Below are 24,362 nucleotides of genomic sequence, written 5' to 3'. Positions count from 1 at the left end.
CCCGCGAGCTCAGGCAATCCACTCACCTCAGCCTCCCAAAACGTGGGATTACAGGCTGAGTCACCGAGCCCAGCTAACTTCTAAATTCTCATATGGGCTTCCTTAAGGGGATTCATTAGGCTTATAAGGGAATAATGAATATATTCATGTGGCCTAAATTTTTATGGAGAACTTGAGGAACTTAGAGACTTTCTCTACAGATTTCCAGGGTCCTTGATTGAGAGATGTGGGAACGGGTGTCAGTGGCAGCCTGGAAGGCATTGGAGTCAGAGGTACCTTGACTGCACTCCTGCCTCTACTTCATGGCAGCTGGGGGCCCAGGGCAATAGATAAATTTTTCAGTCAATTCTAATTCCCCCAAATGAGGAAATGATGCCATCTTCTTCCTGATTTTTTTAAATGATTATATTTGACAATGAAGATACAATGTGGTATGAAGAGCATGGTAAAGTAACTACTTTAAAGGCAATAAAGTGTTTTCAATATTAGACCACACTAAAGTGCATTAGCATGCAGTAATGTTCATATGTGTAAAGTTCTTAAAACAGTGTCTAGTATATCCTATGTGTAATTGTGTTCACTAAACTTAAAAAATATGATTTGTACTAGTATAAAATTTGGTGAAAAGCAAAACTTATGCAGATTTTGAATAGGGGGCAAGGAAACCAATTGATAGTTTTGTAATTGTAATTATTGAAGAAAGTAAGGATCTTGGAAGGGCATTATCCTTGTGAAATTTTTAAAAGTATATATGAGGAGTAGTTATGCTACAAAAAAGAAAACTCAAGGCTAATAGCATGATATAGAAGCAACTTTCCTTCTACAGTGAGTGTGGATATACTAAAAACAATCAATTATCTATACCCTCCAGCTTTTTATACATTTCTAAGTTTTTATCATGTTATATTTATGATTGATATTAATTAAAATAACTCCTATTCTTTAAAAATTATTTTTCCAAACATCTCTGTATTTATGTAATACTTGACCCATTAGTTTGACCTTTCAATTTCTAAATTATGGCGACTTTGTCTCAACTCTGTCCCTTACTGTGTAACTTGAACCTGGGTTAGGCCGACTTTAAACCCACATTGTTTTCCTGTATCATGATACCACAGTTAACGAACAAATGGTAATGTTTAATATTATAGAGTTTTTGTTATTATCATAGTAGAACTTTCATTCCGTATCGTATTTGGCTTACCTTTCTAATCCAAGAATACTACTAGTGAAAGCTCATTTTGCAACAGATATAGGAGACATCCTCCCCATCATCCATCTACCCATCTATCTCTCTCTCTCTTCCCCCTCTCCTCCCCCCATTCTCCCTCCCTCACTCACACATACATATACACAGAAGAAATAAACAGTATTATGGATGGCAAATGGACCATATGATAGCTAGGCCACAAGATAGGGTCCTAGTGAGGGAATGAGATAGGTGGGATGTGGCTAGCAGTATACAACGGTCCCTTCCTTTTTACATTTCAGCATTATAGAGGAATGTCACAGCAGTGGATTACTGTAATGGGTCCAGGTGTTGGCCCATTTTGTCAATTTGGACATCTGTAATTTCTTGATCTGAGTTTTCTGAGCAAATAGAGAAAAAGATTCCTGCATCTTGGTGGCATTAGGATATATTCTTTAGACATTCTCTTATCTGACTGAATTTAGAGCAAGACAAAAGACAGGAACTGAAGCCTAGGTCATGTTCCAGGGTGGCTTAGGCTATACTTGACCAGAGTTAGTTATTTCCCCCTTACCACATTTAGCAGAGTGACTGTATGCATATGAAAGGGCCGCCTAAATGCTAAAACTATCAAAGTATGCTTTGGGGATAATGAACAATAATATTAGAAGAAATATATATGACGGGGTTATCATGAAGTCTTACCAGATTGAAGCAAATGCATGCTTCATTTTGTTTGTTTTAACAGAATGAAGTTCCCGAGGTGAAGAAAGAAGAGACTTTGCTGGATCTGGACTTTGACCCTTTCAAGCCTGAGGTTGCATCTGCTGGTTCTGCCGGAGTGACCCACTCACCCATGTCTCAGGTATCAGGCACTTTTTGGATGTTTGGGAATGACACATTATAAACCAGAGTAAGCTCACTAAGGTAACAGATGATCCTGTCTGTTTCTAATGACTATTGTGTACTTTTAATTTTAGTTGACAGATATTTCCTAATAGGAAAGAGGGGTAGAAAGAGGACCATACAATATGAATTGTCCCAAGCCTCCCGTACTGTCAACTTTCTCTACCCACAGAGCAGGCATGGCTGTATATTCCTGTTTGCCCAGGAATTACCTCTCTCAGAATAATTGCTAATAGCACCTTACTTTGCACTCAGAAGTGTCCGGGTTGGGAGAATACATTTTATGGCTCCTCTAAATAAAGCTCTTTCTTTTGGCTTTGGGTTTTCTCTTTATACTGTTGTCCTATTTCTCTTCCTCTTACTTTGCAAATCAAGGCGTGTGTGAAATAACCATGAGAGACTGCTCTAATGGAAGTCTTTTTCAGTCATGACAGTTCTGAACTTGATGATGTACTCATCCGCCAGACCTCAGAACCATCCCTCATAGGAACCTGGTTATAGCTTGAAGTAGAGTGGCCTTGCTTCCCTGCACCTATCCTTGCTCACCACCTCCTCATTCTGGACATTTTTGCCATTCCGATAGACACTGTGATAACATTCTCTGTTAGAGGGATACTGGTGGTAGGTGCTATAATGACCTGTGGGTGACTCCTCTGGCATATACTTAGTTTGTAATTATCTATGGTAATGGAAGAAAATTAACTAAAAATCTGGCAAAGTGGAAATTGTTTATATTCGTGCTTTGGATGTGTTTGGGGCCTCACATTTGAATTAAGGCAAATCCAAAGATGCTAGAATAATATCACGATTATGCTAAACATTATTATAAAAGATACCTCAAATTAATTAATGAAAGAGTATCATAAACTCAATGTAGGAATCAAGACCTAACTTGATTTTCCTTCCAGGAAGGGACTTCTGGTGTCTGTGTCTTATCACAGTAAACCACTGGGGACAAACAACTTAATATGAACCTTAATAAATAAGAATTCTTTCTAATCCATTCTTTGTTCTAGAATGTGATTGGGTTTTAAAGGCCTTGTTGCAGAATAGGAGCAATACAAATCTAAGGTGTCAATAAAGTAAGAAATTAAGTAGTCTAAACACTAGCCTTAAAAATGCTTTGCCAAAAAAAAAAAGGGGGGGGTCTCTAAGGTGAATGTTTCAGAAAGCTCTTTCTATTAACTCTCTTCTAGAAGATTCATGATGTGTGTTAGGATATTATATCAAAGTCCTGCAATTTAAAAAAAGCTGTTTAGATTTGTTTAACTTAGAGTTTCCCAGATTTGTTTGACACAGAAATCTGCTTTAATGAAACACTTCTTACCAATTCATTGGAATGTTCTCTAAAACATACACTGAGAAATGCCAAAGTAGTAGTTGTCAACAAGTTTGAGAGTTCTGCCTTGTCGACCAAGAAACGTAGAATGTGAATGTACATATAAGTCGGTATACTTCTTCCTTCTCAGAGCTTTCTCACTGTAGAGATAGCCATCAGAATTGATGGGATTTCCTCTGCCTTACTTTCTATATTTCATTTCTTTTGTGGAAGAAGTAAAGCTTCCACCCGTAGATGCTGTAATGATTAGTTGGTGAAATATGATAGAATTTCTGTCTGCAGGTTTGAATGGATAAATTTCTTTTATATTAATTCATGGTTACATTAATCCATAAACCATGAAACTTTGTTTAGATTTAAGACTAAGAGATTCTTTTAAAAAAAATTATTGGCTAAATTTTCACAAGTCTTAGATCTGAAGGAAGCATGTCACTGTGGTTAGGGCAAGTGGTGTGTATCCTTCTGTTCTTCCCTCGAGGCTGGATGATAAACTCCTCTGGCCTCTGGTGGCTGTGATTGAGTCACCTCACTGCAGAGTCATCCTACAATCCAGCTCTAACCCCATCTCTCCTTTTCTGCTAAGAGGAAAAGTCTTGGGCTGAGTGACAAGAAAGTGCAGTGCTGTCAGATCTGCCTGCCTTCTTTCCCCTTAACTCTAAATGATCTCCTTTACCCATCATCTGACCCCACATTTTTTTTTGAATTGGAGTTTTTTTTGAATTGACAGAGTCATTTTTTTTTACTCTGTCGCCTAGGCTGGAGTGCAGTGGCATACTCACAGTCACCGGAGCCTCAACCTGCTAGGCTCAGGAGATCCTTCTGCCTCAGCTTTCCAACTGACCCCACATTTTTAACTGATGTCTTACTGCGAGCAGAGCACCCGGTCTTGTGAGCTCCGCAGTTTCTGTGCACAGGAACATGTTCTCTCATGATGCTGAGGATTGATAAACATGACATTTCACTTCTTGCTTTCCTTTTAAAGAAAATACTGGTGCTGTCTGCATTATGCAGAAAATGTACTGGTTTTTTTGGTCTGTGACTCTTAAGGGGTTGTGAAGCAAGGAAATAGAAACCATCTGGATAATCAGAAAATGCATATGAGATACAGAAGTCCATGTACAAGAAACTGTCGCTTTCAGTGGAGCTGATCTACTCTCCTGTCTTAGTCATTCTGTGAGAAGGTGCTACTGATGCAGGGTGGGTGGTGCAGAGGGGTCACAGTGGGCACCCGGCCAAGTGGGTGGGTATCAGTCAGAACCACCAGTTCCACTTTCTATAGAACAGAATCCAAATGAGACATCTGCAATCTCATCTGGAAACTGTCATGTTTTAAAGATGGGAGTCCCGGGCTCTCTAGTTTGCTGCTCACATTTGGTGATTCAAAACAAGAGCATAAACATGAATCTGTTCTAGTCACAAAGATATGGGGATAAGAGGAAGTGACTTTAATAGCAATTCTAACTCACAAAGGAAATAAGAGAGGGAGAGCTCCTCATTCTCCCCACCTACAGTGGAAGTCATTTGAACCATCTGGATTTATTCCCCAGGATCATTAAGTTTTGTAATTAAGATACCAGGAGCGAGTGTAATTCCTTCATATGTCTTAAAAGGCACCCTGCTAATTTGTGTGATTACCAATTAATTCAGCTGTGTGTTAGCAACTAATTCAGTATATTGGAGAACTACTTTTTCTGGGGTGCATTTGCCATCAAACTGGTCATAATCTAGCCTCTTGAATGTGATGGGGGTAATAAAATCAGCAATGATTAGGATCTGAATTTCCTCAAAGATATGACAAGTTCCAACATTTGGACACTTTGTTTACTTCATTTTAATGAGGGGTGTGTGGGTGTTAAAGTAACTCTGTTCATCATGTTTCAGATATAGTTTTCCATTCACACAGTGAAAGGCAAGGTTGATTAGGCCTGTGCTATCCAATAACTACCTGTGGCCATCTTGACCTAAGTAAAATTTAAAATTTGGTTGTGACTTCGCAGCAACTTGGATGGACTTAGAGTCTATAATACTGAGCAATCTGTTACAGAAACGATGAACTGAGTACCATATGTTCTCACTCATAAGCAGACCTTGAACAATTATCATAATACTATAAGAAAGGGATTGGCAGTAGTGGGAAACTGCCAGGGGAATGGAGAGCACACCTCATTTACAAGGGTACCTGCATAATGACCATTTGTATACCTGACCCTGAATTGTAACCTACGTTTTTAAAATTTTAAAAATCATAGTGAGAATAAAAAAATAAAATAAAATAAATTTGGTTCTGCAACCCTAGCACTTTCAAGTGTATGATAACCTCATGTAACCCATGGCTACTATACTTGATAAGCAAAGATGCAGATCATTTTCATTCCTAAAGAAAGTTCTACTGAATAGTGTTGTACTAAATGGTTAAAAAAAAGTTTATGATTTGAAGAATTTCCATTACCTCAGGTTTTTTTTGTTTTGGATTTGTATAGTAATTGTATTTTTGTTTATTTGCTTTCAGACATTGCCCTGGGACCTATGGACGGTAAGACTACTAGGAGCTGTATTTTTATGTATTTTGATCCTTAGAAATTAGGGAACTTTGTTATATTTTATTTATTTTGGCTGGAAAGAGGATCCACATATTTAATTACCATGTAGTCTCCTAGAACAGTCATTAGCCCCACAAAGGTCCTGAGTATTACCAGAACCTGGAGCTAATGGTGAAGAAAAGAGGACAGTAGACCAGACTCCTGGGTGACTGGTGGTCAAAGATTTGTCCTTGTGCTCCTTTGTTTCTTTCTGTGGTGGTTGGTGGCCAGAAGGACGGTCTTAGTGGAGGACATGCACATCTGTGGTTGCTTTTAAATAAAATATTTAAAATGGATGAGTAAGTGGAAGGGACAGGCTACTCTTCACATGAAACTAATTTTTAAATCATTATATTCAGAGGAATTTGGTTAATAAGAATTTTATCTTTAGAGACAGATGCCCTGGATTTGAGTCCAGACTCCGTTACTTATAGTCTTGTGACTCTGAGCAATTTCTAAAACTCTCTAAGCTTCATTTTTCGCATCTCTAAAGTGAGGGTAATGACACCTACCTCAGAGAGCTATGTGAGATTAAATAAGATATTTGTAGAGTATTAGTGCAATGTCTGATATGTATTGATAAAGGATAGATATTATTGATGTTGTTTATTTAGCTAATATTATGTACAGGTACTGCAATTTATCATTGGAAAAGAGCCACGAATAGAGGTTTGCGGTGACCTCGTTGGTGCTGTGAACTTTGGATATTGTTCACGCTCCTATAGAGTTCTTATCCCTTGGGATACAGGGTCTTTGTCTTAGAAAAGCGTAGGAAGAGTTTGGGAGAAATTTTATTCTGATTCTGTGTAAGAGCGTATGCTGTTGTATAATTTTTTGACCTCTAGTTCTTGATCTTAGTCTGGTATTTTCAGACTTGCTTATGCATTTGAAACTTTGATTTCAGAGTTTGCTAAAGCAGAAGTTATATACTAGCTATAAAATATTTTTGTTGATGCTAAAAAATGATAGAAGCCTTTATTTTTGTTTCAGTTGTGCCTTTTCTGTAGTAGTCTTAAAAAATATTGGAACAAAGATAGTTTCCATCACAAAACAAGCTGTGAAAGAAATTTAATCCTAAACCAGTGAAAGCCACAGCTTTTAGCAGAATCCTGACTCTGGGGGTTTTAATATGCTAGTGAACTTTTTCCTCTTGACTTATTGTTGTTGTTTTGTTGTTTTTTTTCCCCCCACATATACAGACAAGCACTGATTTGGTACAGCCGGTAGGTAAATATTCAGAATATTCTGTTTTGTTTTTTGTATTTAATATATGTTATATACATGATGTGTCATTTAGAATGAATCTTGTTTTCTCATGGCATTGTTAGTCATAGATTTAACCTTAAGCCAAGTAATTTAAGCACTGTCTAATATTGTTTAACTGGTGCTATCCTCCTGAAGAGCGTTGTGTTTCTCATCAAATCTTACCATAATCTATTTCATCTTGTTTTTTTTTCTTTGCTCTTCTGCATACTTTAAAGACTGACTCTTCAAAAAGTCTTTCCCTGTGTAACCTGATCATGGAGGAAACTCCAGACAGTGGGTTGGCCGAAGAAAATCAAAGATCTCAGATTGATATAGGTGCATTTACTTGGGGCCCTGATGCTAGTACAGACAGTGTCAGCCAGGAAATTGCCTCAGGTGGGTCTGGAGAAGACTCTGTATGTCTCTCTGAAGCAGAGCAAGACATGAGATTGTCCACCGGAATGCTTCCTTCTGCCGACTGGCCTGCTATAGCTGAACAGGGTGAGCGTGTCCTGGGGCCAGTTCCTCCAGGTGGAAATGAACAACTGTCCCCAAAGCCCGCACCAGAGGCTGGAGTTGCCATTGTTGCTTGTGTGGAAATGGAGCAGCTCAATGACTTACTTGACCCAGAGATTCCAGCCATGGAAACAGCTGGCCTATTCAAAGAAAGTCATGAAGATGTTAAAAAGTCAGATGAAGAGGAAGAGAACCAGAAGATAGAAGATTCTATGTGGGCAGGTGTGGAGACATGTCAAAAGGTAGACACTGGAGCTATTGATATCAAGGCACTAGAAGTTACAGAGGAATCTGAAGAGAAATCATGTGAAAGTATAGGAAACAGGGTGGTAGATTTTATTAACACAATAGGAGAGCAAGACCAGGAGACATTGAACATTAATGAAGGGGAAGGAAGGAAAGATCTAAGTTCAAGGTGTAAGGAAAGTATAAAAGCCAATGAAAATTATTTAGAGAAAACTGACCTATTAGAAAAAGACATGGAAAGAGTAGATAGGGCAGATGAGTTTAATGACAGAGACCAAGTTCTACATGATGGGATTCAAGTAATAATCAATAATTGTGAAATTATAGAGTGCCCTGGAGCTAAGCCTGTCAATCATATAGATAACTTGAGTCCACCTCTCCAGACCAACTCTGTATCTAATGTCAAAGATGCAAGCCCTGAGGGATGGGATTTGGCTAAAAAAGATATAAGGAAAAATTCAACAGACCCTCCCAACCATGGTGAAATATATCATCAAGCACAGGGCAGTGCAAATGCTGAAGAAATTCAGTGTGAGACTGTGTTAACTGCTCTTGGAGGTGACAGAGATAAAAAAGTTTTATCAACAAAACTTGAAGTAGAAACTCAGTCTAGCACTGACCTTAATTATTCTCTGGTAACTGATGAAAGCAAAAGAGATTTGTGTTTATGTAGGGCAGAAGATTCATTAATAGAGGGGTCTGAAAGTACAGTACATACTGGAAACCCTAGCCATACCACTAACTTGCCAAAAATTGCAAAGATAGACTCTTGGAGAACAGATCCAGGTCAAATCTGGCAGCCAAACTTGAATTCAGCAGGGGATAATTTGGATACAGCCAAATCCTCTGGTATACCAGATGACCAAGCAAGTGGATCTGCCAATTGGCTGGATTCTATTAACCACTGGCCTATCAAAGATATGGGAAGTTTAGATAGTAGCTTAGGTAACAGCTGGGAACATTTAGATGTAGTTGAACACAAGAAAGGACCAGAGGTGGACTTACTAGCAGGCACATATGGGGAACAAGCCATTGCTAGCTACTGGGAACAAAGCCAGGCTATAGCTAGACCGTTGGTTCTGGGAACCTCCCAGAATGCTAGCGCTGAGAGTTCTGCTAGCTCCCGAGACAATGACATCAGCAACTCAGATTTATCTGAAGATGAAATTGCTAACCAGAGATATGGATTGTTGTACCAAGAAATAGAGGCTGACAAAGACGAGGTACTTACCCCAGTCTGTAGCATAGACTAGACAAAGACTTCTGTAGGCTTTGTTTTTCCTAATGTCTCTCACCTACTTCATCATCCACCTCTGTCTTCTCAGATGTCTGACTGACGTCCTTGACCAATTGTCATGTACTTCTTGAAATCTGTGCAAACCAAACACAAATAGGTTGACAAAAAACAACAGCAACAACAAAACACACACACACACACACACACACACACACACACACACACACACACAAAATGCAGAATGATTGTGTTGAGAATTAATGAGTCTATTTTACCATCCTGTTTTCTGAGTTTATTCTTTCTACTTTCATTTTTATTGTTCAGGCACTAAAACTGTGCTAAACTAAGAGCAGCACGGACTAATTTACTGTTTCCAAAGTGGTTCCACTCTAAGAACACATGAAATGTTTCTACCCAGGCCCACTGAAACTATAGAATCTCTTAAATGCTGCTCATCAAAATGATATATTATAGAAACACTGGAAAAGCTTCTTCCTGATTCTATCAACAGCCTGAAAAAATAGCTATTTAATCTCTAATGGCCCTTTTCTGGAATCAGCTTCTCATTATTGAGAAAGTACGTTTTGGTTAGCTTTAACCAAGCACCAGCAATAATTGTAAAATTCGTTCTCTCTTTTTTTGTCAGCCTATTTGAAATAATAGTGTGGCCTTTTGCATTTCCTGAGCACTTTCACACACAGTATCCTTTTGTATTATTTTAAAATTTGTGGTAGTCTTTACTTTCCAACTTGTCTAAGGGATATTAATTTACTGATCCTGCAAAAGTGATGTTGAAAAAAATAATACACTCTGATTTCCATTTCTGTTTAGGCTTCTGGTGGTTCATTTAATGGATTCACTCAGGTAAGGAAATCTATTTTCCAGCAAGACCTATCTGCTGAGAATGATGCACATTTTTCCAATTAGATCTATATGCCACTGGTATAGCATAATGATTAAGAGTGTCAGCACAAAATTTAATCTCACTACTTACAAGTTAAGTAATGGAGACAGAATGCAGCAACACTATAGGATCAGTGTGCAGATTAAATTAGATATGTATACTGAGCACTTAGCCCTGCAGCCTAGCACATACTAAGTGCTCTGTGACTTTGGTTTAGCTTTTATTAATATTATTGACTATTCCACGGGATTCTACCTTCTACTGATTTTTCTACTAGGAATTAGAAGTTGTTCTGATCTGCTCTAGATTCAGCTGTTGGAAAAGTAGAAATAGAGTTGTTTTGAACTAATGAGAAGGATCTTTAGAAAATATGAGAAGCCTTTAGGAGGCTTCTTCTAAAGATTCATATAAGAGCCACACTACACAGAGCCTGGCCTCTGCAGTAGTTCTCCAGGAAGGAGCTATTAGAAGAGCAGAAACCATATGTTGGCTCCGTTCAGTATGGCAGTATTTCCCTTGGGAGTCTATGAAAGTGGAACCACAAGACAGACTGTCCTGTTCACTGTGTATGTCCCTACAGATATGTATACGTCTAGTATAACTCATGTAAGAGGCAGGCCACGTGGCTCTCAAGCTCCTAGAGAAACTTCAAGAAAGACCTCAAAAAGAGACTTGTCTATGATAACTTCTTTGCTCAGAATGTCAGACTTGAGTTTCTAATAATTTTAGCATTTAGAATTCTCTAAATAAATAGATATTTACAAACTATTCATAAATAGAGTTCTCTATTTAGAAGTTTCATTATTTTTCGCATGTTGCTGATGAAAAGATAAATCCCATTCACACACCCACTGTCAAACATAGACTTACATGAACATAAAGAGATATGATAATGCATCTCTTCCACCTTCAGAAAATTCTTTTGAAAGGTTATCATAGGCATTGTTATTCATTCATGTCTCACTTTTTTCAAGTTTGTATTTCTATCAGAGTTATTAGTGCACATATCTTAAATAGGAACCAAATTTTATCAGGGTTTTTATTTTAAAACTTTAGACTATCATGTATCCCCTCCATTTCCTGTCTCTTAGAAGTAAATATTTTCACCTCCTTTAATAGAGTGGTCTAACCTCATATATGTGCATGGGTTTCTTATAGTGCTACTTCTTGATTTCTAGTGCATTTTCTATTGATTCAGCTCTCTGGAAAGTGAGGTCTTATTTTCTACCTCCCACTCTCCCAGTTCACCCCCTCTTCTACTTCTTGTCCCTCCTCTGATAGAGTTTCATCCGAGCCCATCAACCAATCTGCAATATAATGGTAATGAAAACGCTATTAGCATGCAAGTGATAGGGTTTACATTTGATTTTATTTCATTTCATGCCAATTTTTTTTGCTTTCCATTGAGGTAATAATTGTGGTCTTGTTTGTTTGCCTATTGGTTGGTTTGCTTAGCTTTCTAGGTACTTATCACTACTAGTTCAAGCCTATAATTGGATATTCAATTAGTTTCATCTTCTTGAAGAAATTTTCTGTCATTTGGTCTGAGCTGGGTACTCTGTGACTACACCTCACCGCAGCGCTGGTCTCACAGGCGCTTCTTGGGGAATGCCTCTGTCCTGACGATCCAACTGTTTTCTGGATGCAGATCTTTCTCATTTGTTATTTAATCCTTCATGTGGGTAAATATTCTGTATCTCCTGAGAAAAGTATGCATGGAGATATACATTTGTGACCGTAACATATCTGAAAATATCTTTATGTCTGCATACATAATAGACTGTTAGTTTGGATATTGGAAATTGCAAATTGCTTTCCCTTATAATTTTAAAGTCATTGTCCCACTCAATTCTACCTCTTAGTGTTGTCTTTGAGAACCTGGCATTTTGAATCTTGCTATTTTATAAGAAATCTTCCTTCCCCTCCTTCTTTCTCCCTTCTCCCACCCCTCACTTTCCTTTTTCTTTGTAGAACCTTCTTTCTTACGTCAGTGTTTCTGAAATTTTAGAATGATGAACTATGATCTGAATGTGTTTTTACCCATTTAGTAGGCCTTTTTAATCTAAAAAGTTATGTCTTTTGGTTTTGGAAGTTTTTTTTTTAACTAATTGTTTTCCTCTTGTTTTCTTTGTTCTCTTATTCCATAACAATTCTCTTTTTCATATGTTAGCTTCCTGAGCTAGTATTCCAATTTTTTTCCTTTTCTTTGTTATCTTTCTCTACTTTCTCTGCTAACTCCTCTAACAGATTTTTTCAGTCTCAAAATATTTTCAATTTCCAAGAACTTTTTTTTTCTTAACCACTGGACTACCAGGGACCAAGACCTCTTTTTGTTTACTGTGTTTTAATTTTTAATAGCATTCTCTTCTTGTGTCAAGAATACAGCCTTTTACATTATATCTCTGAGGATATTAATAATCATTTTTGAAGAGACTTTTTTCATTGCAAAATCTTGGTTTCTCTGCCACTTGCTTTTTTTTCTTCTTTTTCTTTCTATTCAATTTTTTTCCCTTTCATACTTGAAACTTTTCTCAAATGTGTGGTGATCTTGGCTGAAATCTCATATCAAAAGGTGGCATACTCCAAAGCTGACTATTACAAAACTTGTACAGGTAGGTAGAGTTCATTAATTATGGGCACATAGCGCAATAACTCCAAATCAGAGAAGGTTTGTGCATAATGTTCTTTATGTATTCCAAATAAGTCATACGGAGGTCCAGCAGTGAAAGATTTTGGTTTATTAGAACTTACAGGAAGTACTGATGGCAACCAGATGGTGAAGAATCCATGCCTTGGGACAGTATAGCAAGCAGCTTTATAATCAAGCAAGTTAATTATTCAGATTGCTAAACAGTATTTACAATTACATTGGTTAACACATTGTTCTCAGCATTGCTCAATCACCTGCATCCCATAACACATACTGGGAACATGCATATCCTTTAGCTTGATCACTTGCACCCATGACTCATTACTGGGCATATGCATATTCTGCAGAGACCAGCCTTGGCCAGAGGCTACTCTCTGAGCGAGGGGACAGAAAAAAGCTAGATATAGGAGGAAAAGTCTATGTCTACACAATTACCTTAAGTACCTTAATTACCTCTACATTGTCCTTTTTTCACCCTTACAATCCTCACATAACATTGATCTTCTGCAAGTTCCCTGAGGTGGAAACACAAGTCAAACATGGCATCCATATCCCACGTATGCAATAAAGGGCACAGGATCCAAACAGCAAAATTGCTGCAGTGAGTATAACACCTATGCTTATCTTTTGCCCAAAAGAGAAAGTCTAGTGACCCAAACTACTTGGAAAAGGAAAATTAGGCTAAGGGTGATAAGATAGATGTTTGAGAGAAGATAGCAAAAGTAAATTCCAATTATCAGATAAAATACAAGCAACATTCCTGTCCTGTAACATCACTGCGACACTGTGGGGAGACCTCCCCAGCCTGAAATAGCATGCCCTATCAGGCCTGGGAGCCCTCCTGCTCATGATATAAAAGGACGGTGTAGGTGTCCTGAATTGTCATATAGAAATGAGTATTTGAGACTCAGGGTTATTACACTTAACAATATTTGTCCCTTTTTCCATAACCGTAGGATGAATATCTAAATTATGATCTATCCGCTCTCCCCAGAGATCAAGTAGAGAGCACCAGTGGTTCAGATGGGACTTCCCAGGGCCAGGGGAGAGTATTCTCTCTGGATACAATTTCTTGTGGGGCAGGCAGCAATACGTTATTCGTGCTTCCCCAGCTTGGTCAGAGTGATTATTCTTGTGTCTGAATTTGCATTCTCTCAGGCATTGCCCACAGTTGTGTCAGCATTTCTAGAGGTGCTGGATGGGGTCTTTTGTTGAGAGTATGGATTGCTTCGTGCAATCAGGTCATCCACCCCTGCAGTGAGTGCTGATCTGCCTTTAAAGCATTCTTTAGTATGTTGTCCTTCCACATGTCTTGGCTCCACAGGGGCTTGTTCATGATTGTCCATTGATGCTGGTGCCATTGTGGCATCCACAGCATCAGTTCTTTGAACACCACCCAGTTGTCTGTACAAATTGTCAGTGGGCCTGGCTCTTTGGGTATCACCAACCGCACTTCCTGCAACTCTGCCCACTGACTACTTTGCCCAATCCCATCTTCCATCCAGATAGTCTCTGTTTTTGAATGGTGTACAATGGTTCACCATCAAGAGGGTTGCCCCCAACACAAATCGCCCATGTAGTAAGATCTGGGACTGGTGGTATTCCCTCCCTAATGAGCAATGGGGTAGTAACTGTTTTCTCTGTCACTTGTTTACCTGCATTGATGAGTGGTTATTGGCTACACTGCTGAAGATATGCTCACCATTTGGTCAGGGTCGTCGTCTGCAGGGCTGAACTGCAGGGTCTGAGAGAGATGCCTTGAATCCATCCCACTATTGGCAGAGAGATGCACACAGTTACCAGGGCTTGTCTGGTGATTCGCTCTGTTGCCAAGAGATCTTGGTATACTGTGTTGACATGCTGTTTAGTGGGGCCATGGCAGGTATTGGTGCCTTTCCAAGTCTGCAACTAAAAGCCAGTGGGATTTCAAGCTTTCCCCTGCTGTTGCCAAAGCCTCCAAGTGTATTCCTCCTGGGTAACGTTTACCTCCAATTCACAGGGAATTAGAACGCCCGATGCCTAGACAGCACCCCCAGTGTTTTTGACAGCACTGAATGTCTGTTGACATTCCTCGGTTCAGTCCCATTGGGATCTTTTTTTTGTTTAATCTATATTAGAGGGGATCCCCCCCCCAAAAAAAACAGAATTATCTTTTGGAGGTTGGGCCTCTTGTAGTACACTCAGAATTTATTCCTCTGTATGAAATGGTCAACTAAAGTTTTTATCTGCAAGTTTTGAGAAGGTTGTGTCATGATTGAGTTGTGGCAAACAAGTGACTAGTTCTTCCACCATGACAAAACACCTGCCCATGCCACACTGCATATTCAGCAGCTTTTGGCCAAAATATCATGACCCCTGTGACCCACCCTCCTTATTCACCTGATCTAGCCTCCGCATGTCCATTATTGCTTGCATGGCCCTCTGTACCATCCCACCTACTAGCAGGCATAGAACAGATATCAAAGTCCCATAAAAGGAGTTTGGGGGTTGACAGAGCACCTTATCTTTCATCCCAGTTGTACAGGGTACTGCATCTGGCCCTTCAAAGGGCTCTATGTGTATGGTATATGGCATGACACACCCCCAGTTCCCGGAGGTAATTCTGTAGTTCTTCCATGATGTTCCACCAGGGAAGAGAGGGTGGGATGTCCCCCTCATTTGGCCAAGTGTCCCTACACTCTGCCATGAGCTATGTTAGGAGGAAGGCATTCTCATCAGACTGCCCCACTCCATGTTTATGCTGTCTAAGGGAAGGATGGTTGGTGGCCAAAGCCATTTTCATCAACTCGTTTTCTGATAGTACTGTGCCACCAGCTCTAGTACCCCTAGTACTGTGCCACTGGCTCTAGCACCTCATACCTTAGCAGCCAGCCTGCTAGGCTTTCCCTCCCCTTTTGCCTGAATTTTGCTGCCAGCTCAGTTATGTGGGAGTATAAATGCCCGTGGTCATGCTCGTGTGCATACTGCAGGGGAGGGTGGCAGGTGAGCTGGATTTTGCCCTCCAGCCATTCTCAATGGGAATCATCACCGGGCAAGCCTTCATCTCTGGAGACTCTTCTACCACCTCTCTCACCTCTATTTCATTTTCCTCTTCTGAGGAGTCTGATTCCTCTGTGAGGTTTTCCTTTCGTGGGTCCCACTCACTGTGGGCTATCACAATGCAGATACATGCCATAGATACGTGCCATTTTCCTTTCATGTTCGCAAAATGGTACGCTAAGTCACACAGAGGGTCACTAGTCTGCTCCAACCAGCAATCGAATATATCTCTGCTTTCTGCCAGAGTTCACTGAGCATCTCTTTCCAATCTTTATTCCTCCTACATTTTATGCACCTGGCTCCTAGTAGCTATCTCCTGTTCAGCAGCCACTCAGAGAGTGCAAAGCAGGGGCTATCCACAGCCACTACAACTGCACAGCTATCTTTTTTCTTCTGAAATCATCCCTTTTCAACTGCTTTCAATAATTCCAGCAGTCCAGCCGGGGTTTTTGGCGCATCCCTGTACTCATATGGTGGCCCCCAGTTATCTATCAAGGCGGCAATTTCAAACCACATTGGATCAGTGATCCACCCTGGTACTTCCCCCAGTGACATCCTTCTCCCCTCTGTCTCTCCCACGGCCACCTCAGTGGGGGGAGGAGGCACTTCTCTGGAATATCCTGTTGACAATGCCAGATGTAATGTGGTCACCCCAAATCTGAGAGGGCTTGCACATAATATTCTTGTTCTATTCCAAAGAAGTCATCCAGAGGTCCAGCAGGGAAAGACATTGGTTTATTAGAACTTATAGGAGGCATTGATGGCAGCTTGTCAGTGAGGGATTCATGCCTTGGGACAGTACAGCAAGCAGCTTTATAGCGGAGCAAGTTAATTATTCAAATTACTATACAGTGTTTACAATTACACTGATTAAGGGTGATGCCTACATTGTTCTCAGCTTTGCTCAATCACCTGCATCTCATAACTCATTACTGGAAATATGGATTTCCTCCAGAGACCAGCCTTGGTCAGAGGCTACTCCCTGAGGGAGGGGTACAGAAAGAAGCCAGATATAGGGGGAAAGGAATCTATGTCCAGGCAATTACCTCACAGGGCATTATTGTGGGTTTTCCGGTCATCTTTTTTGTTGGGGAGCCCCTGATATCAGATTCTTTAGGCTTTTGTCCCCCCTCAGGCTAGTCAGATTTCCCAGGGAAGATTCCTCTGGTCTTCTGTGTGGGAGGTACAAGCCTGACTATCAGTGTAGTGGAGGTGAATGGGGAAGAAGTGGGGAGAGAGAGACATACATTCTCAGTATTTCTTTTTCTTTTTCTTTTTTTAGTATTTCTTATGTAAATGTTCATTTAATCATCCTACTTTCCTAGTGTGCCCATGTGTCTCCCAGTCCAGAGACCCTCTGTTTCAGCCTCTGTAAAATTAATCTCAAGTCTTTATCTAGGATAGGCAGGGATGTTGCTTAGTTGAAAATCTCGAGGTCTAATTACTTTGTAACAGACTTTCACTCAGTTTCCCTGTTGTTAGCACCTCCCTGACTCCTATTTCCTGTGATTCTTCATGTTTTTAATTCTTGACCCACCAGGAGTTCCAAGAAACAAATTGGTTGATTCTTGGCATTTCTAACATCTCCTTAGGATACGGAGTTTTTAGATCTACCAACTTAGTATTCATTCATCTGCTTTCCAGTTTCAACATTTTATTGCTGTTGTTTTTCTGCCCTTTTTTTTTTCATTCTTATCGGTTTATGCCCTTTTAAAAAAATTCCTTTATTATTGCTTAGTTTGGATTTTGGAGGTAACAGAGGCAGTTGCATATTTTCAGTTCACCATTTTTAACCACAAGTCACTGGTTCATCTTTTCTGTCAGGGAGTCCCTGGTGTAATTTATTTTAGGTTGTTGGGGTTTTTGTTTTGTTTTTTTGAGCTGGTCAGATTTCCCAGGAGAGACATTTAGGTCTGCCATCTGGAGGATAAAAACTTGGCTACCAGCCGGGCTCGGTGGCTCAGCCTGTAATCCCGCACCTTTGGGAGGCTGAGGTGAGTGGATTGCCTGAGCCCGCGGGTTCGAGACCCGCCTGGGCAGCGAGACCTCATCTCTACAATAAAGCAAAAAATCAGCCGGGCATGGTAGCGCATGCCTGTAATTCCGGCTACGCGGAAGGCTGAGGCGGAAGGATCGCCGGAGCCCAGCAGGTCAAGGCTGCGGTGGCCGGGAGCGGCCACTGCACTCCAGTCTGGGCGACAGAGTGAGACTCCAACTTAAAAAAAAAAAAAAAAAAGTTGGCTACCAGTGTAATGAACGATGAATGTTCCCTTAGAGACCACTGTTCCTTTAGATTTCTTCCAGCTTGGTCTTTTTTAGGTCAAAGAACATATTTTATAAAATTATGAATTTGTGTTTGATAAATAACTCATAGAGGTAACACTTAGGTGATATTGTAAGATTGAATCCACAACATTTAAAAGGTTTAAATTTGGAGCTTCAACCACTGACTTCTAATTTGGTGTCAACATCCAGAAGAGAAGCCGTGGACCAAAGATGTCCTTGAACCCAGGGCCCTTTGTTTAATGACTCTTATTGTATTTTGCTAGCAAAGTTTATATTTAGAATAACTACTGTTAAAACATACTTTTGCAGTTTTGTTTTAATGATTTAAAATAAGACTTTTAAACATTTCATATGTATTTGTTGACATGATCAATGGTAACTAACTGAAATATCTTTTGAAAAAAAATTTATATTTTCTCCCTGATTCTCAGGCCCAGGACACTTCATTATTCACAATGCAGACAGACCAGAGTATGATCGGCAACTTGGTAAGTCGATTTGGGTTTGTGTTTTGGGGAAATTGTTAGTTATCACTAAATATTCTAAAGTAAGCTGATAATTCTAGGGTCTCTAGACTTTGAATATTCAGAATGTGATCTCTGCAGTTCCCACTTGTCTAGAAAAAAGGAGGGAAAGCATTCTGTAAATCTCAGTGTTACTTCGAACTGGGTTACTTCTATTCATAAAGGCACAGTGATCCCAGCAAAAGTCTCCTAATTATGGGCCCCAGTGGAGTACATTGAATCCAACAAGGACATAAATATTTCCATGTGACTATCACTTAAGTTTCAGGATTTAAAGTAAATTGCCTCAAGAGTTCATGCTTCAAAATAGATACTTGCTTGTTTCTTGAGCCTGAAACTGCCTCATTTCTCATTGTATTCCTTCATTTTGTGAATTGTAGAAAGAAGTAATGTATAGTAGCCATAGTAGAGTTGTGATTTCATACTTGATGCCAAATAAAAGGAGAGAAAAGCTTAGTTAGGGGATGAGTAGGAAGCAGAATTGGTGTTAGAAGAGATTCTTAAAAGATCACTGTTGCAGCTATCCTCAGAAACCTTTTTTAGCAGCAGCTTACTAGTAAAGATGAAGAATGACATTAAGAGATGTCACTTGTGAGCTTGTCACTGCTACACTTCAGAGGATTTGGGCTCTGTGAGGATTTGTTCATAAGGGTTATTTGTGGCGCTATGGTTTTCCCATGGAGATGGTGTGTAATCACTCCAGCTCTTGCCTTTTACATTGGAAGCTTGGAATTGGGATTAAGTAGGATGAATTTTTATTTTTAGACTATTTCATTTTTAAGTAAGGAATTCTGTTCTGGAAAGTTTGTTTTACAGGTTAATTTGTTTTGTTTTGTTTTTCAAAGGCAAGTATGTCTCTAATAGCTTGTCAGTAGATGTAGGCAATCAGGTGAAAAGCAGAGTCTCCATGGCCTGCAAATAACTTTTTAAATATTTCAAATACAAACTATATTAATGTCAATAACGGGGCCAGAGAGATTCGTTCTTCACATTCATTGGTGATTATCAGCCTGGCTGATAGAGATGGAGAATGAGATTTTTCATTATCAATTGTGACTGATTAAGAAAAATTGAGAAATACTTTTATAAAGGAAAGGTGATTGGTTACAATTAATTCACACATATTACTTTTGATGCAAGAGATTCAGTCCTATAATTCATTGGTTCTTACATTCTTCTGAACATCTCCCTACCATCTACAGTGTGTCCTGGGAGCTTCCATGCCTGCACTCCTCTTCTTTTGATATGTATCCTCTGAAGCAGACATCTTCCTTCCTCTTGGGGAACTTAGCTTTGTCATGTCCAGCACTGCAAACGCTGCTAACATTAGTCTTGGCCTATGAGGAACTAAGAAATCACAGTGAACTTATGTCTCTTAGTAAGTGTTGATTATACACGATCTTCCCAGGAGCAGGAAATTTCTAGCATTTGGCTTACTGAGGGTTCTGAACGATGTGGTGGTTGAACTTGGTAATCAACTGTACATTTCCCAACATGCAGCATGCAACCCCACGAGACATCCCTTGAGTTCAAGTTTAAATCCTTTTGATTCAGCAAACCTTGCTCAAAGCTCAGAGTTGCCTCTAAAACCCTTTGCAGTTCTTACTAAATTAGCTTTTTCAGGATTAGAAAAGCAGGACTATGAGACAAACACCATATTGGATGTGACTAGACTCCTAACCCAAATTTCTCAGCCCATCTTTTCTTCCTCTGTCTTGATCTGCCCATCATTTTATCTCAGAGGATACCAGAAAATGCGCTCAAAAGCCGCACTACTCATTTTTTTCTAAAGAAAAAGTTCTGTTTCTGATTTTCAGAGTTAAAACGTTGTGGCAACTGCTGCCACAAGGAGGGACCCCCAAAAACCTGGAATTATCTTTTGAAGAACAGGTTCCTTGTAGTACAGGCTTCCCCCACTAGATAAGTGTCCTGGAACCCTTCAGCATTAGTGTACCAGCTAGCATTGTTGTGAGAGACTGCGTTTGACTTCCATGAATTTATTTTTGGAGATTCTTTCGACACATTTGCCCATTTCATGACAGGTGATTCACGAGTACACCTGCCCACATCACACCAAGTGTTCAGCAGCTTTTGACCAAAAACAGCATGACTCCTGCAACCCACCCTCCCTATTTACCCGATCTCACCCTGAGTGACTATTATTTGTTTCCCAGGATGAGAAAAGTCCTCACAGGGAAACTTTTTGTTGATGTGGAAGAGAGGAAACAAAAAATGATAGACGCACTAAAAGACATCAAAATTGATGAGTTAGAAAACTGTTTTGAGCAGGGGAAAAATTAGTCTCAATAGGTGTATTTCATCAGATGGAGAATACTTTGAAGGTGACTGAAGATTAAACATGTAGGAGTAAATATACAATATTTTTATAAATAAATTCCAGGGTTTTTTGGGTCCTCCTCATAGATAAAGGGTACACCTCTTCCCTGAATCTATAATGATTGCTACTAGACCAAACAATAGGAAATCATTGCCAGCACTCCAAAATAGGTACAGCATGGTATCAACCCATTAGCAATGTTTGTCAAGTGAAACGTTTTGTAGAAAAAATTGTTTCAAGTGGAGTACAATTCCTCCAGGATTATTTTAGATGTTGCTAACAATTTATCTTTGTTTTTGTTTCTATCTTGACAAAATATTCACAATTTTGCACTATTTCAGAAAGAGTAGAATAATAACTTCCATTTTTAAATTTGAGTAGCTGATTTTACGTACAATCATGCTTCATCCTTACTCACGATTGAGTGAATTATACTTATCTCCCAGGAATTTAAGATAAGTTGTGATACCATGTGGTAATATTTGGTGTGATATTGTAATATAGTTTAACGTGTTGTGACTTGTAGGGACATAATCGTATATCTTTTTCAGGCTATACCACTGTTGCATTGTCCAGTTTCAGCAAGTGAATACATTTAGGCTCATTTATGAAATCACTCTATCTAGTCATTCTTGCCTTATGTAAAATTTCAGCATTTCTTCAGACTTCTAAGAAACCCAGACTGTGACGCACTCATTTTTTTCCATTTTATGTTATCGCTGCATTTTAAAAAATGTACAGTGATTATATTTATTGGACTCATGCTTTGAAACTTCACTGGACTCCTCATCTGACTTAAGACTTCCTCTGTAATATAGACTCAGCTTGCAGGGGAACAGCATCTGCTCGTGGACTTCTTGATGCTTTGTCAAATTGCCCTTTGTGTCCTTCATCAAGTAGGTCATCTGATACTATGCTTTCATAGCAAATCACCTTGACTTTCCACCTGGTAAGATCATGCCCCAGGCACTTACACTCTGTTTGCTGCTATGAAAACTTGTTCCATTATGAAGATAATTTATTTTGAACAATAAAAGTGAAGTCTTTTCCCAGAAAGGACTTCTGAGAGCATATTAGAGTGAATTTTATCTCTTTCTTCTTTTTAAAAATTGTGTCAGACCATCTCTTGAAGGTTATAAAAGCCCATAAAAATATCAGATCTCTGCACACTTGTCTACCAGAGTGTCCTTTGATTTCTTTATGCCCTTTGCAAAGAATGGTGATGTGATCTTGGCATGCATCATAATAAATGATTTGGTGAAAGATATAAGATGAATATTTTGTATTTTTATCCAACACTAGGCTATTCTATATAATCTATTCTGTCTATTCTATATAATCCATTCTGTATAATCTAAACATAACTTTTCCATTACTACTCTGTGAAACTTGTCATATGCACTGACTTAAATGAACACACAGAAGAAGCGAGAACTGGTAGAAGTTACTGATTTCTCTAACCAAAGCATTCATTGGAAGCTTCTTCCTCCACTGGAAAAACACTTTTAAACTTTTTTACAGTGTAAGTGTGCTGATGAAAGAGGATCGTAATATGCCCTCTAATGGCCATTCATTTAGCCAAATAATCATGCTAGGTAAATATGCTTGTTTATATTAATAAGAATGGGAAAAGTGGAAATATTTTCAGTAAGTGCAACAACATGCACTGGCTGTGGTATTTTTATATTGCTAATTTTAAATCTAAAAAGATCTTGGGCTAAGAGAAGCCAGAAGCCTGATTCAGCATATGTGTCATTGGCATCAGGATGTACAGAGATCATGGTGGGACAAAATGACCTCATCCTGCTCACACAATTAGAAGAGTCTAATTAACACCATGGAAATGCTGCCCTGTGAGTCTTTAAGCAATTGCTTTATTGTATGAAATAAATTGATTGTTAAGGATTTTGTTGGAGATAGAAAGGAAAAAGGAGACTGAACAGGAACTTATGACTAGACGGCAAAGGATCTATGATTGTGGTAGCTATTAGTTAGGTAGCTGGGTCTTTTCCTCCCAGCCATGGAGGTGGAACGCTAGCTTCATAGCGACCTTTTGGGTCAAATGAGTTTGCTTAAATCTTCTGAGTATTGAGATGACTCCTCAGTTTTTTGGTGCAATGCATATCCACAGAACTGAAAGGCTCTGTGTCCTGTGATTTCTTCCTGACTCCTTCCACCTGGCAAATGTGGGACCTCTTAGGATATCCTCTCTCTCTACTAAATAGCAAAAAGTACCATTTTACAGTCTCTTAAAGATGTCACAGGGAAGCGAATAGTCACAATGTTGTGAGAAAGGAAAATGAGTAGCCAAAGTGGCGAGTCTTTGTCTGACTTCAAGAGAAATGACACCTCTTGGTGATGGTAAAAGAGAAGCTTAATAAAATTCTGTTCCTAGACTTTTCAATTCTGTAAAGGCTCATGATGCCAAATGGAAGACTTTTTCCAGCACAGAGTTCATGAAGATTGTTGTCTGTGGGATCACAAACAAAATCTTAATTGTCTGGTATTCTGTAATGTTATCTATTCATATGTTGAATCTCTTTCCTCTAACCCTCAAAACAAACATTCTAAGGCTGAATCTGAACAGGCCCCACCCACAGAGCAGAAAGCAGAGGAGCCCCTTGCCGCTGCCACACCCGCTGTTGGACTGGACCTTGGACTGGACAATCGGGCTGAGGAGCCAGTGGAGGAGGCAGTGGTGAGCACCACCTCCCTTTCACCCTCCATCTGCCTCACCACCACTGCCATGCTCATCTCATAACCTCACGTTATCACTGTCAACTACACCTTCTTTGGGCCAAACGTGCTCCATCTCTGTCATGGCTCCCACGTTCAAATAGCCTTCGTTCCCATTCCTCTTCATTTTTTAATATGGAAGATATTCAGAGAACTGATCTTAGGATCTAGAGAAAGTTGCCACATAGCCACAGGTGTGGCTCTAAAAAGGGTGCCTTTATTTTTTTCAGACTTTTCTGTTCACAAGATATAGGTTATAGAACTTGCATGTTATCAGACCTGTTAATGCTTTACTCTACCTGTGACAGCTGGAGACATGCCTTTTATCAGGGACTAACTTCCATGTGGTAAACAGGAGAATAATAACTTTGTTAGTTGTGTCTATATATTGATTATATACAATATTAGCTTTGTAAGTTGGTTAAGGCCCAATGAGGGATTGAAATCTCATATCATAAATCCATGAATCTATAAGTATTCCTATGTGCACAAGCATTTGCTCAGAATCAAATCTGCTGCTGGCTCTTATAAGAAGAAGGATCTTGAGGATGTATATCATGCTAGGATGGAGATTCATCTGTCTGCCTGGGAACCTGCTCTTACCCTGATCCCTGAAGCCATAAAGAAT

At 39.4% G+C, this 24,362-nt stretch overlaps 1 protein-coding gene across 1 annotated transcript in view; it reads left to right on the top strand.

Annotated features, from left to right (window-relative positions):
• The window catches only part of AMPH (amphiphysin), a 267,405-nt gene that overhangs the window by 218,916 nt on the left and 24,127 nt on the right, over positions 1-24,362 (top strand). Inside the window, exons 14-19 of the mRNA XM_021715589.1 lie at positions 1,938-2,054; positions 5,944-5,967; positions 7,213-7,236; positions 10,089-10,121; positions 18,568-18,624; positions 23,571-23,696. Of these exons, the coding sequence (XP_021571264.1) occupies positions 1,938-2,054; positions 5,944-5,967; positions 7,213-7,236; positions 10,089-10,121; positions 18,568-18,624; positions 23,571-23,696 (381 nt within the window). The remainder of the gene's footprint in view (positions 1-1,937; positions 2,055-5,943; positions 5,968-7,212; positions 7,237-10,088; positions 10,122-18,567; positions 18,625-23,570; positions 23,697-24,362) is intronic.

The sequence above is a fragment of the Carlito syrichta genome, unplaced genomic scaffold, assembly GCF_000164805.1.
Source record: "Carlito syrichta isolate Samal-C Ts95f unplaced genomic scaffold, Tarsius_syrichta-2.0.1 Scaffold307206, whole genome shotgun sequence".
Lineage (NCBI taxonomy): Eukaryota > Metazoa > Chordata > Mammalia > Primates > Tarsiidae > Carlito > Carlito syrichta.
Note: the sequence above shows the minus strand (reverse complement) of the source record. Positions and strands in the feature narration are given on the sequence as shown.